At 38.0% G+C, this 17518-nt stretch overlaps 1 protein-coding gene across 1 annotated transcript in view; it reads left to right on the top strand.

The window, feature by feature from the left end:
• The window catches only part of si:dkey-237h12.3 (teneurin-3), a 627006-nt gene that overhangs the window by 442851 nt on the left and 166637 nt on the right, over positions 1-17518 (top strand). The window contains exons 15-16 of the mRNA XM_061892022.1: positions 1874-1897; positions 5880-6026. Of these exons, the coding sequence (XP_061748006.1) occupies positions 1874-1897; positions 5880-6026 (171 nt within the window). The remainder of the gene's footprint in view (positions 1-1873; positions 1898-5879; positions 6027-17518) is intronic.

The following is a 17518-nucleotide window of genomic DNA, read 5'->3' as shown; positions in this document are numbered from 1 at the left end:
ACAATACTGGTTGGAAAATGACCAAATTTCAATGGTGAATTCAACGTCACAACATGACATTGATTAAACGTTGTTTAAAAGTATGTTGTCTTATCGTTGTATTTGTGTTGTAGAATATAAGTTGGGAAATGACCAAATTTCAATGGTCAAATCAACATCACAACCCGACATTGATTAAACGTTAAGAAGCATGTTGTTTCAACGTTGTATTTGTGTTGGAAAATGACCAAATTTCAATGGTCAAATCAACGTTGTCAAAAAGCATGTTGTTTCATTGTTGTATTTGTGTTGTAAAATATTGTTTGGAAAATGACCAACATTCAATGGTCAAATCAACGTGAGAACCCAACATTGATTCAATGTTGTCAAAAAGCATGTTGTTTCAATGTTGTATTTGTGTTGTACAATATTGGTTGGAAAAAGAGCAATTTTTTTATGGTGAATTCAACGTCACAACATGACATTGATTAAACGTTGTCAAAAAGTATATTTTATCGTTGTATTTGTGTTGTAAAATATAAGTTGGGAAATTACCAAATTTCAATTTTCAAATCAACGTCACAACCTGACATTGATTCAAGATTATTAAAGTATGTTGATTTATCGTTGTATTTGTGTTGTGGAATATTGGTTGGAAAAAGAGCACATTTCTATGGTGAATTCAAAATCACAACATGAAATTGATTAAACGTTAAGTATGTTGTTTTATCGTTGTATTTGTGTTGTAGAATATAAATTGGGAAATGACCAAATTTCAATGGTCAAATCAACGTCACAACCTAACATTGATTAAACGTTAAAAAGCATGTTGTTTCAACATTGTATTTGTGTTGTAAAATATCAGTTCGGAGAATGACCAAATTTCAATGGTCAAAGCAACGTTGTCAAAAAGCATGTTGTTTCATTGTTGTATTTGTGTTGTAAAATATTGTTTGGAAAATGACCAACATTCAATGGTCAAATCAACGTGAGAACCCAACATTGATTCAATGTTGTCAAAAAGCATGTTGTTTCAATGTTGTATTTGTGTTGTACAATATTGGTTGGAAAAAGAGCAAATTACGGTGAATTCAACGTCACAACATGACATTGATTAAACGTTGTCAAAAAATATATTTTATCGTTGTATTTGTGTTGTAAAATATAAATTTGGAAATTACCAAATTTCAATTTTCAAATCAACGTCACAACCTGACATTGATTCATTGATTTATCGTTGTATTTGTGTTGTGGAATATTGGTTGGAAAAAGAGCACATTTCTATGGTGAATTCAACATCACAACATGAAATTGATTAAACGTTGTCAAAAAGTATATTGTTTTATCGTTGTATTTGTGTTGTCAAATATAAGTTGGGTAATGACCAAACTTCAATGGTCAAATCAAGGTCACAACCTGACATTGATTCAAGGTTAAGATGCATGTTGTTTCAACATTGTATTTGTGTTGTGAAATATCGGTTGTGAAAATGACCAAGTTTCAATGGTCAAATCAACGTGAGAAGCCAACATTGAACACAACGTTGTTTCAATGTCTTATGCCTGCCGGGGGATTGTTCCCATGCACCTTTCTTTGTTTTGCCTCAGACATACAGTATTGAAGTAGGCGCTCGCTCGTCCCGCTCTTGCTTGCTGTCGGCTTTTTGGACTCTTTCTTGCCCCCCCAACCCCCCGCCCATAAAAAATAAATAATTGAAAGCGTGTCGCCGGAAAAAAGCTGTGGTAATGTGCTGGGAGGCCATGTTGTAAAGCATCTTCATGTTTTGAGGCGCCCGTGCCTACTTTCCACTGTGATGAGAAAATGTGTGAGCTCTCAGAGATAAGTAATTATTCTCCCTTTTCTAAATGTTTCCCTCTCCTGGGTTGTGTAATAGGAGCAGTCAAGATAGGATATAAAGGTAATTAAATGACTACCCCCCCTAAACCCCCTTTTTAGGGAGATTGTCACAAACCCTGCTATTTGTGTCCCCGAGCACGACGTTTCCTTTATACACCTGTTTATGTGGAGTCCATCATGATGTTGCCAACCCCCGCACCACCTGTACCCCTCCTTTCCGATGTGTGCCGTCATCCCCTGTCCGTTGTAAAGCAGCCCACGTAGACCCCACGGTGTCCACACCCCCCCCACTACCCCCACTACCCCTGTCTTTACTCGCCGTGTCTGTGCAGGATCAGTGCAGCTTTGCATTGTGGAGGACTGCGCTGTGTCGAGGCACAGGATGCCTTTGCTCTCCTTTATTCTTCTTTTTAGTCCTCATGCTAGGCTTCCGTGTGGAGGTTCATTTCTGTCTTTATTACCAAAACTTTATTTTTTTTACTGAACTTATGTAACTCAATTTTGTGAGTGGAATTTTTTACATCAAATTATGCTCACAATTTCCTTGAAAAAAAAAATGTTGCAAAATGCAAATGTTTAAACATGTTGTTTTAAAATTCAGTGTATGAAAAATAAATGTTTAAAAACTGAGTAAAAAAATAAAAAGTCAGTGTATAAAAATTTTGTGTTAATAAATCAGTGATTAAAAAATATGTTAAAAAATCAGTTAAAAATTGAATATATAAAAATTCAGTGAATGAAAATATCAGTGTATAAAACAAGAGTAAAAAAAAATTCAATTTAAAAAACTTCAGTGTATAAAAACCCTGTAATAAATCATTGTATAAAAATTCAGTGAATAAAAATATTTTGGAAAAAAAAAATCTGTGTATAAAAATTCAGTGTTAATAAATCAGTGTACAAACATGTTGTGTATAAAAATCTGAGTAAAAAAACATCAATGTAAAAAACTTCAGTAAAAAAAAAAAAAAAAAATGTTAATAAATCAGTGTATAAACATGTGGTGTATAAAGAATTTAGAGTAAAAAAAATCAATGTAAAAAACTTCAGTGTATAAAAATGTGTTAAATCAGTGTATAACATTTTTTTGTCTAAAATATTCAGAGTATAAAAACTCTGTGAATAAAAAATCAGATTAAAATATTCAGTGTATAAAATGTTGTGTATTAAAAAAAAATTGAGTAAAAAAATCAATGTAAAAAACGTCAGTATATAAAAATTCATTGTTAATAAATCAGTGTATAAATATGTGTATAAAAAATTTAGAGTAAAAAAACTAAGTAAAAAACTTCAGTTTATAAAAATTTAATGTTAATAAATCAGTGTATAACATTTTTTTGTATAAAATATTCAGAGTATAACAATTCAGTGATTAAAAAATCAGTGTATAAACATGTGTATAAAAAATTTAGAGTAAAACAAACATCAATGTAAAAAACTTCAGTGTATAAAAATGTGTTAAATCAGTGTATAACATTGTTTCGTCTAAAATATTCAGAGTATAAAAATTCAGTGAATAAAAAATCAGTGTAAAAATATTCAGTGAATAAACGTGTGTATAAAAAAATTGAGCAAAAAACAATGTAAAAAACTTCAGTATATAAAAATTCATTGTTAATAAATCAGTGTATAAACATGTGTATAAAAAATTTAGAGTAAAACAAACAATGTAAAAAACTTCAGTGTATAAAAATGTGTTAAATCAGTGTATAACATTTTTTCGTCTAAAATATTCAGAGTATAAAAATTCAGTGAATAAAAAAATCAGTGTAAAAATATTCAGTGTATAAACATGTTGTGTATAAAAAAATGGAGTAAAACAACAATGTAAAAAACTTCAGTATATAAAAATTCATTGTTAATAAATCAGTGTATAAACATGTGTATAAAACATTTAGAGTAAAAAACAATGGAAAAAAACTTCAGTTTATAAAAATTCAGTGTTAATAAATCAGTGTATAACATTTTTTTGTATAAAATATTCAGAGTATAAAAATTCAGTGAATAAAAAATCAGTGTAAAATATTCAAAGTATACAATTTCAGTGTTGATAAATCAGTGTATAAAAATGTTGTGTATAAAAATTCAATGTATGGAAATTGTGTATAAAACAATGCGTATAAAATTTCAGTGTCAATAAATCAGTGTATGAAAATGTGTATTAAAAATTCAGTAAATAAAAAATCAATGTATAAAAAATTAAGAGTTAAAAAAAAATTAAGTGTATACAAATCCAGTCTTAATAAATCATTGTATAAAAATTCAGTGTATAACAATTGTGTGTATAGAAAATTCAGTCTAAAAAATTCATTTAATAAAAAGATCAGTGTGTAAAAAAAGTTAGAGTAAAAAAAAATAAATATAAAAAAACTTCGGTGTTTCAGTGTTAATAAATCATTGTATAAAAATCAGTGTATAACAATTTTGTGTATAAAAAAAATTCTGTGAATAAAAAATAAGTGTAAAAAAACTTCAGTGTATACAAATTCGGTGTTAATAAATCAGTGTATAAAAATGTTATGTATAAAAATATGTGTATAAAAAAATTCAGTGTTAATACATCAGGGTATGAACCTTTAATGTATAAAAATTCAGTGAACCCAAAATTTATGTATAAAAAAATTAGATTGACAAAAAATAAATGTAAAAAAACTGCAGTGTATAAAAATGTTATGTTAAATGATTGTATAAAAATTCAGTGTCTAACAATTTTGTGTATAAAAAAAATCATTGTTAATAATTCAGTGAATGAAAAAAATCAGTGTAACAAAAACTTCATTGTTAATAAATCAGTGTATGAAGATTTGGTGTATAAAAATGTTTAAAAATTCACTGTATAAATATTCAGTGTATAAAAATTCATTGCATAAAAATTTAGAGTAAAAAAAAAAGTGTATACAAAATCAGTGTTAATAAATCAGTGTATAAACATGTTGTGTATAAAAAAATCAGTGTATAAAAATATAGGGAATACAAATTTTGAGTAAAAACAATTTAGTGTAAAAAACTTCAGTGTATAAAAAGTCAGTGTTACTAAAACAGTGTATGAATAAATGAGTGTATAAAAATGTTGTTAAAAATTCAGTGTATACAAATTTTGTGTATAAAAAATTCAGTGTACAAAAAGTCAGTGTAAAAAAAAAATCAGTGTATAAAATTTAGTGTAATAAAAAATAGAGTTTCAAAAAAATGTGCTGCTTCAAAAAGCAAGACTTGCTTTCGGTAAATTAAGACTGAAGCGATCCAGCCTGTCTCTGAACCAGCCAATGAGGTGTCAAGTTTAAAGTCATGTGACTCGACCCTTACAAAACATTAAGAAAGGCAGTAAAGTGGGCTAACTTGGCATAATACAACATCATGAACATTTCAATGGAGCCTGCTGGATATGTTCAAACTTTATCAATATTTTTCATACTGATTTTGGTTACACTGATTTTTTTTTACACTCATTTTTGATGCACTGAATCTTTATATACTGTTTTTTTTAACTGAATTTTTACAGTTTTTTGTACACTGCTCCTTTTACCCTGAATTGTATACACTGGAACTTTAAGCACAGATTTTGCTAACATTTTTTTGTTCAATAAAATTGTCAGCATAATTTGGCGTACAAAAATCCAGTTCACAAAATTCAAATGCAGAGAAATCAGGTTAAAAAAAAAAAAAAGCTTTGGTAATAGACATAAATGAACCTCCGTACTCCCACTTCCCCTCACTGTGGCTGTTACTTCACATGAGTGTCCAGCACCACAAAGCGCTCACACGGTGACGTGACACACGCGTGTTGCGGAATAATTCCGAGTAATTGAAAGGCGCTCTCGATGGTCTCCACTCCATGTTCACTCATGTGAATCAACAGAACGTTCTCACACATTCCCGTGAGTCCTGTCCGAGGTGTTCGACGCTCTATCTATGTTCACTTGACACTTGTCTGATCATGTTGTCCCCCCTTTGCCCCCCCCCTGTCCAATCTATGTTCACCGCCCCACGACACCCTTCGCCTCCTTTCCTGACTGCTTGACACGTACATGATGTGTTGACAGACGGCTGCCCCGGCCTGTGCAACAACAACGGGAGGTGCGTCCTGGATCAGAACGTCTGGCATTGCATCTGCCAGTCGGGATGGCGGGGGCTGGGGTGCGACGTCGCCACTGAGACGCTGTGCTCGGACGGAAAGGACAACGAAGGAGGTAAGAGGACCCGGAAAGAGGAGTCATCTTGTTATTTTTTTTTTTTTTCTAAATGTAAAAGACTTCCTTGTGGTCTACATAACATGTAATGGTGGTTCTTTGCTCAAAACGATGCATAGATGATGTTTTACACATCATCTTCAAGCCGCTTTCTGACAGTCGCTTAAGGATGTTCCATCTTGTGGGCGGTCTTATTTACGTGGCTCACCTTCGGCAGCGTCTTTTCTCCGTCATCTTTGGTGTAGCGGTGTAGCGTGCAAGGACGGGAGTGGAAAAATCTAACTGTAGCGGTGTAGCGTGCAAGGACGGGATTGGAAGAAGTGTCAAAAGCTGCCCAAAATATGTATCATTCTTTTAGACACCCACAATCAGCATATCCTCCTCCATTTGTGTCAACGTGGTAAAATTTCATGCGAAAACCGTTGACAAATTAACTTCACTTCCATCTCCAGCCAATCTGTTGTTTCAAAGACTAAAATGCAATCTGCCTGAGAAACAGAGCATTTTATTTTGGAGCCAATATTTTTCAAACTCTCCACAATCGTTTTGTATCCAGTGGAAACTTGGCTGTCTGATAACCACGACAGTGTTCAAGAGTCAGTCAAACAGAAAACCAACACAAAAACCAAGGTGCCCTTTGTAAACCAATGAATCATGTATATCTAGACAAAAATATAGACACCGCTTTATTGATCAGTTTGTCAGTTTGTCACAGTTCGTCTTGCATCGGATTCACGTTGGCTAAATTTTGAAAGGAGGGCTCCATTAACACTCTCTGCTCCTCCAGGTACCTGTTTTGTTCTTGGTTCAGTAAATATCGCTAACAATAAACAGCATTTTTATTGGCCTTTTACTTGCCCACAACTTAAAATGAGGAGGGCAACAAAGGTGTTGGCCTATAAAAATGTTGTTTATTGTAAACTTTATCAACAGAACAATGAAGCAAGAAGATAACAGAGATGGTTATCTGGAGCAGAAGATTGGTAATGGAGCTCACCTTTTGGAAAGTGGTTGCTTTTTACAACAACCCCGTTAGCAAGGTTTCAAGTTTTATTGGTCACATGCAGAGTACACCACAGTGAAATGCTTTTTGTCCATGTTCTTCAGATATTGCGTACAATGAGATACAAACACTAGTTGCAGAATCTAATACACTAAATACCAAAAATACAAAAATGTGAATACCTCTGATGTACATTACTTACAGGACAATAAGTTGTACAATGAGTTACAGCAGTTATGGTGGCGGTATCAGTACAAGTAGAAGTAAAGTATTCAAATACTGTACCAGTGCAAGGTCAAATAGTATAACGGTATATACAGTATAGGATTGATTGATTGATACTTTTATTAGTAGATTGCACAGTACAGTACATATTCCGTACAATTGACCACTAAATGGCAACACCCGAATAAGTTTTTCAACTTGTTTAAGTCGGGGTCCACGTTAATCAATTCATGGTACAAATATATACTATCAACATAATACAGTCATCACACAAGTTAATCATCATAGTATGTACATTGAATTATTGACATTATTTACAATCCGGGGGGTGGGTGGGGAGCTTTGATTGATATCAGAACTTCAGTCATCAGAAATTGCATCAACAGAGAAATGTGGACATTGAAACAGTGTAGGTCTTATTTAGTAGGATATGTACAGCCAGCAGAGAACATAGTGAGTTCACATAGCATAAGAACAAGTATATACATTAGAAGTACATTTGAGTTGTTTATAATCCGGGGAGATGGGATGTGAATGGAGGAGGGTATTAGTAAAGTGTTGAAGTTGCCTGGAGGTGTTGTTTTAGAGCGCTTTTGAAGGAATATAGAGATGCACTTACTTTTATACCTGTTGGGAGTGCATTCCACATTGATGTGGCATAGAAAGAGAATGACTTAAGACCTTTGTTAGATCAAAATCTGGGTTTAACGTGGTTTTTGGAGCTCCCCCTGGTGTTGTGGTTATGGCGGTCATTTACCCTAAGGAAGTAGTTTGACATGTACTTCGGTATCAAGGATGTGTAGCGGATTTTATAGACTAGGCTCAGTGCAAGTTGTTTTACTCTGTCCTCCACCCTGAGCCACCCCACTTTGGAGAAGTGGGTTGGATTGAGGTGTGATCTGGAGTGGAGGTCTAAAAGTAACCGGACTGGCTTATTCTTGGATGTTTGGAATCTAGATTTGAGGGTTTTGGAGGTGCTGGGGTAACAGGAGGTGCATGCGTAATCGAAGAAGGGTTGAATGAGAGTTCCCGCTAGAATCCTCAAGGTGCTTTTGTTGACCAGAGAGGAGATTCTGTAGAGGAATCTCGTTCTTTGGTTGACCTTTTTGATCACCTTGGTAGGAAGCAACACATATTAAGGTGTATTTAGTTCTTTGGCAGTTGAGTAGTGACAATAGTAGAGTATACACTTGTTTTTACATTATTTATATTGCCAAGTTGGATGAGAGTCTTTAGTCATCTCCGACTGATTGATTGATTGATTGACTTTTATTAGTACATTGCACAGTACAGTACATATTCTGTACAACTGACCTACTTGTTTGAGTCGGGGTCCACGTTAATCAATTCATGGTAAAATCTCTTCATTTTCAATCTTATCGAGACATTCATCCTTCTATCTTTGTGGGAACTCTCTGAGGAAGGCATTTATTTGTTCCCAATATACAATGCAAAGTTCCTGCTCATGGTGTCCACACACAGAGATCTGAGCCATATCAAACAGTTGTTCCGGTAGTATGTACTGTGCCTTTTACACAGAATACAACAACATGGATACATGTAGCTCAAGGTCTTCAGAGGCATCGTGGCATTTTTCGTTGACAAAATCTTTGTTTTTGTATTTTTTTTTAATTTAAATGTCGTTAAACACACATTAATATTGAACCAACAAACATTAGTGGACCAAAGACGGAAAAACATGAGTTGATTAACGTGGACCCCGACTTAAACAAGTTGAAAAACGTATTCGGGTGTTACCGTTTAGTGGTCAATTGTACTGAACTCTGCAATCTACTAATAAAAGTTTCAATCAATCAATCAATCAAAGCTCTTTCAAGCAGGACACCGGTTTGTTCCCCTGTCTCTCCAACAATGAAGACCTACCCCTATCGCTGTTGTGCCAATCACAGGGCTCTGACAGCTTCCCCGTGATTGACTAAGAGAGACAGTAGCTAGTTCAAGTGTTAGGATCGGAACAATTTATCGTTTTGTAACAAGCAGGGGAGAGATAAGCTTAACCTTCACCTCAGAAACCATCAGTTAACAAAGTATCTTTACGACAAGTTTACTCTGAAACACAACGTTCATTAACACATTCACAGGACAATCAATCGATCGCATCTCCATTGTTTGGTTTGTCTTAGACGTTCCAGCCCTCATCTAAGGAGGCTTCATCAGTTCATGGTCATTGGCTAAGATTAGTCAGCTATAGTCTTAGACTTACATTAGTCAGATCTAGTCTACTAGCTGGTGCCACTACAGTAGGTTGGAACCATCATTGCTGAGACACACCCTCCTTGTGTTGGGTTGTAAATAATTGGAATCAGAATCGTTTTATTGCCATTGTTTGAGAACGGGTTCACAAACTAGGAATTTTTCTTGGTACACTTGTGCAACATAAAACACGTAACACAGAAGAGGTAATAGGTAGTAAAATGAGCTGTAACTGAGCTATCAGATCTTGGTATTGTTCATGTATCTGATGGCTGAGGGGAAAAAACTGTTCAGGTGGCGTGAGGTGTGGGTCTGGATGGACCGTAGTCTCCTGCCTGAGGGGAGAAGGGAGAATAGTTTGTGTCCAGGGTGAGAAGAGTCTGCTGTGATCTGACCCACACGCCTCAGGGTCCTGGAGGAAAACAGGTCCTGGAAGGATGGGAGCCCACAGCCAATAACCTTCTCAGAGCACGTACCATGCGCTGCAGTCGATGGTGAATTGGGGTTTTTACACCAGACTAGATCTGACCAATCCAAATCAAAGACTAGATCTGACCAATCCAAGTCTAAGACTAGATCCGACCAATCTAAGTCTAAGACTACTACTTTTAAGCCTTAAAAGCATGAACTTATTAAGCCTACTTGGGTGTGAGACAAAACGTCTTCTAAGAAAAACTGAGTAGTCCAGTTGTGGATTGAATGCCCTAAGAATGCAATGACCTGGGATGAATGAGAACATTCGAAGACAAATTATAACACATCTTTCCGTCAGTTTAGTTGCCTTAATTTAGGTATCTTGATGCGTGGCAAAGTCAGGTTTTGACTGTCTTGGCTTTGTAGAATAGCCTATTGTCAAGTCAAAGTACAGAGCAGAAAAAATACCACTGATTTGCAGAGCACACTCCAGGCCTGAAAGGGCAATAGAGAGAGCTGAGAGCTGAACATCTCCAACTGCTTCCAACGGATTGGCTTGATTGAGTTCAGCTTCTCAGAGCAAATGCTTAAAATGTTTGAGCTTCCAGTCAGTCACCTTTTTGACATGCTGCTAAGAGGAAGGAAGACAGCTCCTGTGTGGACTCAGAAGACGCAACTGGTGAGAAAACCAAATGAAAGAAATGCTTGTTTGGACTGAGGGGAATGTTTCAAGAAAATAATTTCACTGGGGACATTTTTTAAAGAAGATAAATTCACTGATTACAAATTGATTAAGTTAACTGAAAGTAAATTTCAAAAGATCAGTGATGCTTAAGTTTATTCTTATAATTAAGATGGATTGTTTAAATTTAATTTTGTTCATATTATTGGATTTTTTTCAAAGTTTATTCTTAAACTTAGGCCCTATCAGTGGAAATTAATTTTGGCTGGATTGATTTAAAAGAAAAGCAAAGCATGTATTTTGATGTATGTTTAGGAAACACTAATGTTCTTTTTTCTGTTTGATTAAGGTTATCAACCTAATTGCCTATTCTACTATCCAACTAATCGGCTATTCTAATCGGCTAATCAACTATCCACTAATCAACTATTCTACTATTTAAATACCGACTATTCGACCATTCATTTCATCCATTCATTTACGCCGATAACCCAGTTTATTGGATTGCTTTAAATCAAACATCAATAAATCAAAAGGAAAGAGGATTGAGTTGTCCCTTTGTGTCCTTCTTGAGTCCCACTGGCCCTTTCAAGTTTGGGCACAGCTGTGAAAAATCTGAAGAACTTGACTGTTGATAACCACCAGCGTGACAGTGTGGACGAGGATTAAGGACCTGAAGTCAAAGAAACTGCTGTCGCAAAGAGAGGTTTAACTTAAAACTGCACCATGGCAAGTGAAGCTCTTGGGAAAACAGTGAAGCAAGAGAGGACGCTAGCCAAAAGTGTCTTCACCAAGCAAGCAAACTACCTCAGCAGGGCTGCAGATACCATGATAAGGAAGGAACTACAAGAAGAGTTCTGCAAACTTTCCAAACTGGCGAGGGATGTCGGTGAAGCAAACAATGACTATGAGACCGGCCTACTGGTGGACATCGAGGCGAAGTCTGATGGGGTTGAAGAAATGAAACTGGATATGCAGCAGCAAAAAGACATACAAAAAAAACACAGATGAGTGTGAAGCAAGACTGGATGAAGTCCGGAAAAAAGTTCAGCACAACCTTTGGTCCAGATATGGTGAGGACGAAGTCAACTCTGCTATAAATGAGGCAGGGACCACCAGTGAAGATCACCGGGTAATCCCTGTGACTACAATCAACAGAGACAGATATGAGCTGCAATGGATTGGAGTAAAATCATTGGTCAAAGATGCAATCACAAGCATGACTGAGTGGGAAAGGTGGATCCCCGATGACCAAAGGCCTAGACTGGAAGGTAGAGTTAAGGACCTGAGGGCGCTCAGCAATGTCCTCGAGGCCAGAAGTGCCAAATTCCTAACAGCACAAAGAAGTGCAGAGGAAGGAAGAAGAGGAAGTGAACCCCAGCTCCAACCAACTCCACAGCTGGTGCTGAGAATCAAACCCACCAGTCTACCCAAGTTCTATGGATTCAAAAGGAACTTCCATCAATGGCGTAGCGAGTGGGAGAAACTGCAAAGACAGGGAGAGCCGACCGGCTCCATTGAAGTGAAGAAGTTTCAGCTCTTGGACAGTGTTGATGAGCGGATAAGCAGAGAACTACGCCTGTCAACATACAAAGATGCGGAAAACATCTTCAGAGTGCTTGAAAACAGGTATGGCAATGAAACCACAATTGCCTTAGAAAAGTTGAAGAACTGGAGAAGATCCCTGCTTTAAAGTCAAACCGTCCAGGGGAAGTGATTGACTTAATCCAAAAGGTGGAAAAGGCCCTGGATGACCTGACAGTGCTGGGAAACATCAGAGCCATAAACAACCCTCATGTGATCAAGTCAATAGAGAGTAAGCTGCCGGACAACATAAAGAGGGACTGGCTCACATTAATGCTTAACCCAGGAAGCAAAGTGACGGCAGACAATCACTTCAACAGCCTCCTCAAATTCCTGAAGACCCAAGAAGAAATCCTGGAGAGGCTAGAGCGGCTTGGTGTAAGTGAAAGGTCTTAGAAGAAACCTACTTACATGGAAAATAAGTTTGCCTCTACCAGATTCACAGGGGAAGCTTGATGCGTTGTCTGTGGAGATGAAAGGCACCAGGAGAAGCTCTTCTTTTGCAAGCGGTTCAAAGAACTGAAGCCTGGCGACAAAGTGAAAGCTGTGGACAAGCTAGGAGCATGCAAAAGGTGGCTAAATTGTCATGAAGAGGAGTGTACGGATACTTACCTGTGCAGGAACAGGGACTGCAGGAATTATTCAGGCATCACTTCTTTCTTTGCCTAAAGGGGGACCCCAAAAGAAGAGAACCTGGGAAAGGAGGAAGACCCAACGTCAGAAGACACGTCCTCACCGAGGATCAAAAAGAGCTGATTTCTGAGCTCACCCCAGAGATGGCTAAAAAGTTCAGGAAGGCATTCACCAATGTGACTGTGAAGACTTACTGTGCTGGAAAGACCCAACCTGGAGTATTGGATGCAAATACACGTGAGTTACCAGTAATTCTGATTCTGTTGGAAGTAACTAGCAATGCTGGACAGAAAATTGGAACCCTCATTGATCTGGCATCGGACACCAACTACATCACTCACAGAGCTGCCAGAAGACTCGACCTGCAAGATGATAAGATCACCCTTGTTGTCCAAGGAGTTGGAGGAATGACCATGACGGTAAAGACCAGAAAATATTTACTCAAGGTGAGAGTGAAGATGCCTACTGGCACAGAGAGAGCTCACGAGCTTGTATGCTATGGCTTGGATGAAATTGCCAAAGTGCACAGTGAAATCAAACCTACCAAATCAGGAAGTTCTTTACAGACAACCTAGAGGATCTGAAGAGACCAAAGCATACTGAGCTTCTCATCAGCCACCGTGAAGGAAGACTCGCTCCACAAAGATTAAAGGTAATCGGGGACCTGGTCCTTTGGGAAAGCCCATTAGGAATGACTGTTTGAGGAGCACATCCAAACCTCTTTGAAGAAGTGGATGTGGCTATGCATAGATCCAAAACACACTTTGCTCGGTCAATGAGAACTACAGCAGTGAAATATCAAGAAATTGCTGAAACCAAGATGACAACATCTGGCAGAGAGTTCTTAGACTGGTGGAAATGGGACAGCTTTGGAACCGCCTGCGAACCCAAGTGTGGGGGATGCCGGTGCGGCAACTGTCAACCAGAAGGAAAATAAATAACTCTAAAAGAGGAAAAAGAGCTGGAAATCATAAGAAAAGGCCTAACCTATGTCAAAGCAGATGCACATAGTGACAAACCCCACTGGGACACGAAATATCCCTGGATTGAAGATCAAACCTCGCTGCCCAACAACAGGAGTGCAGTTTTGGCCACTTTCCTGCGAACAGAGAAGCAGCTCAAGAAAGAACCAGACTGGCGAGTGGCATACACATCTCAAGTCCATGAGATGGTGGCAAAGAAAGTGGCAAAGAAACTCACCAAAGAGACCATTGCTTGTTTGGACTGAGGGGAATGTTTCAAGAAAATAATTTCATTGGGGAATTTTTTTAAAGAAAAGTTCACTGATAAATACAAATTGTTTAAGTTGACTGAAAGTACATTTCAAAAGATCAGTGATGCTTAAGTTTATTCTTATAATTAGGATGGATTGTTTAAATTTAATTTCATTCATATTATTGGAAAATTTTAACTTTATTCTTAAACTTTGGCCCTATCAGTGGAAATTAATTGTGCTTGGGTTGATTTAAAAGAAAAGCAAAGCATGTATTTTGATGTATGTTTAGGAAACACTAATGTGTTCTTTTTTCGGTTTGATTAAGGTTATCAACCTAATCGCCTATTCTACTATCCAACTAATCGGCTATTCTAATCGGCTAATCAACTATCCACTAATCATCATCATCATCAGCCGTTGTCAGTCCACTGCTGGAAGAAAGCCTCGGCATGTTTCTGCCATTTGGCGTACTTTTCATGCTGGTTATTAGCCTACACCTTCCACGCTGGCTTGGTGCGGGTTGGAAGGGCTATTTTATATCAGAGATCCTTCTCCTAGACTAATTGCCTTACTGGGCTGTTGAACTTAGTCTGTCCTGTTTGTTGTCCACGCCCCATTTACCCAGGGACCCGCTCAGCTTTATGGCGCTGACCGCCCGCCAGTCACAAGAGAAGGTGCAAACGGTTCTTTGTGTGCATTTTATAGACATTAGTTGGGACTCACTAATCCCACACACAACCTCCCATCTCATGCCTGGATGTAGATTGTCATACCCACTAATCAACTATCCACTAATCAACTATTCTACTATTTAACTACCCACGATTCGACTATTCATTCATTTCATCCATTCATTTACGCCGATAACCCAGTTTATTGGATTGCTTCAAATCAAGCATCAATAAATCACAAGGAAAGAAGATTGAGTTGTCCCTCTGTGTCCTTCCTGAGTCCCACTGGCCCTTTCAAGTTTGGGCACAGCTGCGAAAAACCTGAATAACTTGACAGCTATAAAAGTGACGTCTACAATAACTGCTTGGAAAACCAGCAAGTACAAGCCATGAAAACATTGAGAACTTGTTGAATTAGGTCCTGACTTTTAGCAAGTCAAACATAATGTTGAAACATTCTGTTTGACAATGTTTAATCAATGTTGGGTTTTGACGTTGATTTGACCATTGAATTTGGGTCATTTCCCAACCAGTGTTCTACAACACAAATACTAATTTGAAACAACATAGTTTTTGACAACGTTTATTTAATGTCAGGTTGTGACGTTGATTTGACCATTGCAATCTGATCATTTCTCAACCAACTATTGTATTTTTTGGATTATAAATCACTCCAGAGTATAAGTCGCACTGGCTGAAAAAGCATAATAAAGAAGGAAAAAACATATACGTCGCACTGGAGTATAAGTCACATTTTTGGGGGAAATGTATTTGATAAAATCCAACACCAAGAATATACATTTGAAAGGCAATTTAAAATAAATAAAGAATAGTGAACAACAGGCTGAATAAGTGTAGGTTATATGAGGCATAAATAAGCAACTGCTATGTTAACCTATTAACATAGCAGTTAATAGGTTAACATATTATGGTAAGAGTCATTCAAATAACTATAACATATAGAACATGCTATACCTTTACCAAACTATCTCTCACTCCTAATCCATAAATCCCATGAAATCTTCTTCCTCGATGTTGCTTCGAAACAACTCCGCCAACTCCAAAGGTATGCGCCGCTTCCTCTTGTCCTTTTCTGCTGCATATTTCACTACATCCAGTTTGTAATCTGCAGTACATGATTTCCTTTTCGCTGCCATTTTTGTTCAGCCCTTCTCACTTTTTATAAGTTACCGCCAACGATGAAATGATCCATTTTAATAGCTACGGCAGTAGCATATAGCAGTTAGCAGCCCATTACCCACAATGCACTTCTGCCATGACCCTCGCCCGCCGAATTCTTATTGGTTGACGTGTGTGTGTGACGATTGCCGACATTTTCTTTGTCTCTTCCGCGAATGAGATAATTTGATATTTTACGGTAATGTGTTAATAATTTCACACATAAGTCACTCCGGAGTATAAGTCGCATCCCCGGCCAAACTATGAAAAAAACTGCGACTTATAATCCGGAAAAATACGGTACATGGATCCAATGTTGGACATCGTCGTCGTCACCATGTACAAATACAACTCTCTTGCAGTGTTGTTTCAAAGTCAGTTTTAAAGGACCTGTTTATATAATCGTCTTCTGCCTTGAAATATTTGAAATTCATGTTCTAGCGTAACCGAGATCTGTTAGCTTTGGCGGCATAATCAATAATCCATCAGTTTTATTAGAAGTATGCATTTGCTTTAAAGGTGGTCTTTTTGAAAATACTAAATTTATTACGGTTCGGTTCGCAGCCGAGTGTGAAGCGACCGGAATGAGAATCAGCACCTCCAAGTCCGAGTCCATGGTTCTCGCCCGGAGAAGGGTGGAGTGCCATCTCCGGGTTGGGGAGGAGACCCTGCCCCAAGTGGAGGAGTTCAAGTACCTAGGAGTCTTGTTCACGAGTGGGGGAAGAGTGGATGGTGAGATCGACAGGCGGATCGGTGCGGCGTCTTCAGTAATGCGGACGTTGTATCGATCCGTTGTGGTGAAGAAGGAGCTGAGCCGGAAGGCAAAGCTCTCAATTTACCGGTCGATCTACGTTCCCATCCTCACCTATGGTCATGAGCTTTGGGTCTTGACCGAAAGGATAAGATCACGGGTACAAGCGGCCGAAATGAGTTTCCTCTGCCGGGTGGCGGGTCTCTTCCTTAGAGATAGGGTGAGAAGCTCTGCCATCCGGGAGGAGCTCAACGTAAAGCCGCTGCTCCTCCACATGGAGAGGAGCCAGATGAGGTGGTTCGGGCATCTGGTCAGGATGCCACCCGAACGCCTCCCTAGGGAGGTGTTTAGGGCACATCCAGCTGGTAGGAGGCCACGGGGAAGACCCAGGACACGTTGGGAAGACTATGTCTCCCGGCTGGCCTGGGAACGCCTCGGGATCCCCCGGGAAGAGCTAGACGAAGTGGCTGGAGATAGGGAAGTCTGGGCTTCCCTGCTTAGGCTGCTGCCCCCGCGACCCTACCTCGGATAAGCGGAAGATGATGGATGGATGGATGGAAAATTTATTACCGTAACATAAAAAAAAAAACAGTCCTAAGAATGTTCAAGTTGTACTTCCGTCAGCCTGCAGATGTTCTTCCAATGGTTTACTTGTGAGAGGCTGCAGGTCCTCCTTTAGGTCCAACAGCATTGACCTCTGACCTCACCAATGAGACAAACAATCCCACGGTATTATCCAACATAGTGTTGTCCCGATACCAATATGCTGGTACCGATACCAAAATGATTCTGATACTTATCAATACTATTCTAAATAAAGGGCACCACAAAAAAATTGCATTATTGGCTTTATTTTAACAACAAATCTTAGGGTACATGAAACATATGTTTATTATTGCAAGTTTGTCCTTAAATAAAAT

This window comes from Nerophis ophidion, linkage group LG29 (genome assembly GCF_033978795.1).
Source record: "Nerophis ophidion isolate RoL-2023_Sa linkage group LG29, RoL_Noph_v1.0, whole genome shotgun sequence".
In the NCBI taxonomy this organism is placed as follows: Eukaryota; Metazoa; Chordata; class Actinopteri; order Syngnathiformes; family Syngnathidae; genus Nerophis; species Nerophis ophidion.
The sequence above is the reverse complement of the archived record's forward strand: the minus strand, read 5'-3'. Positions and strand labels throughout refer to the sequence as shown.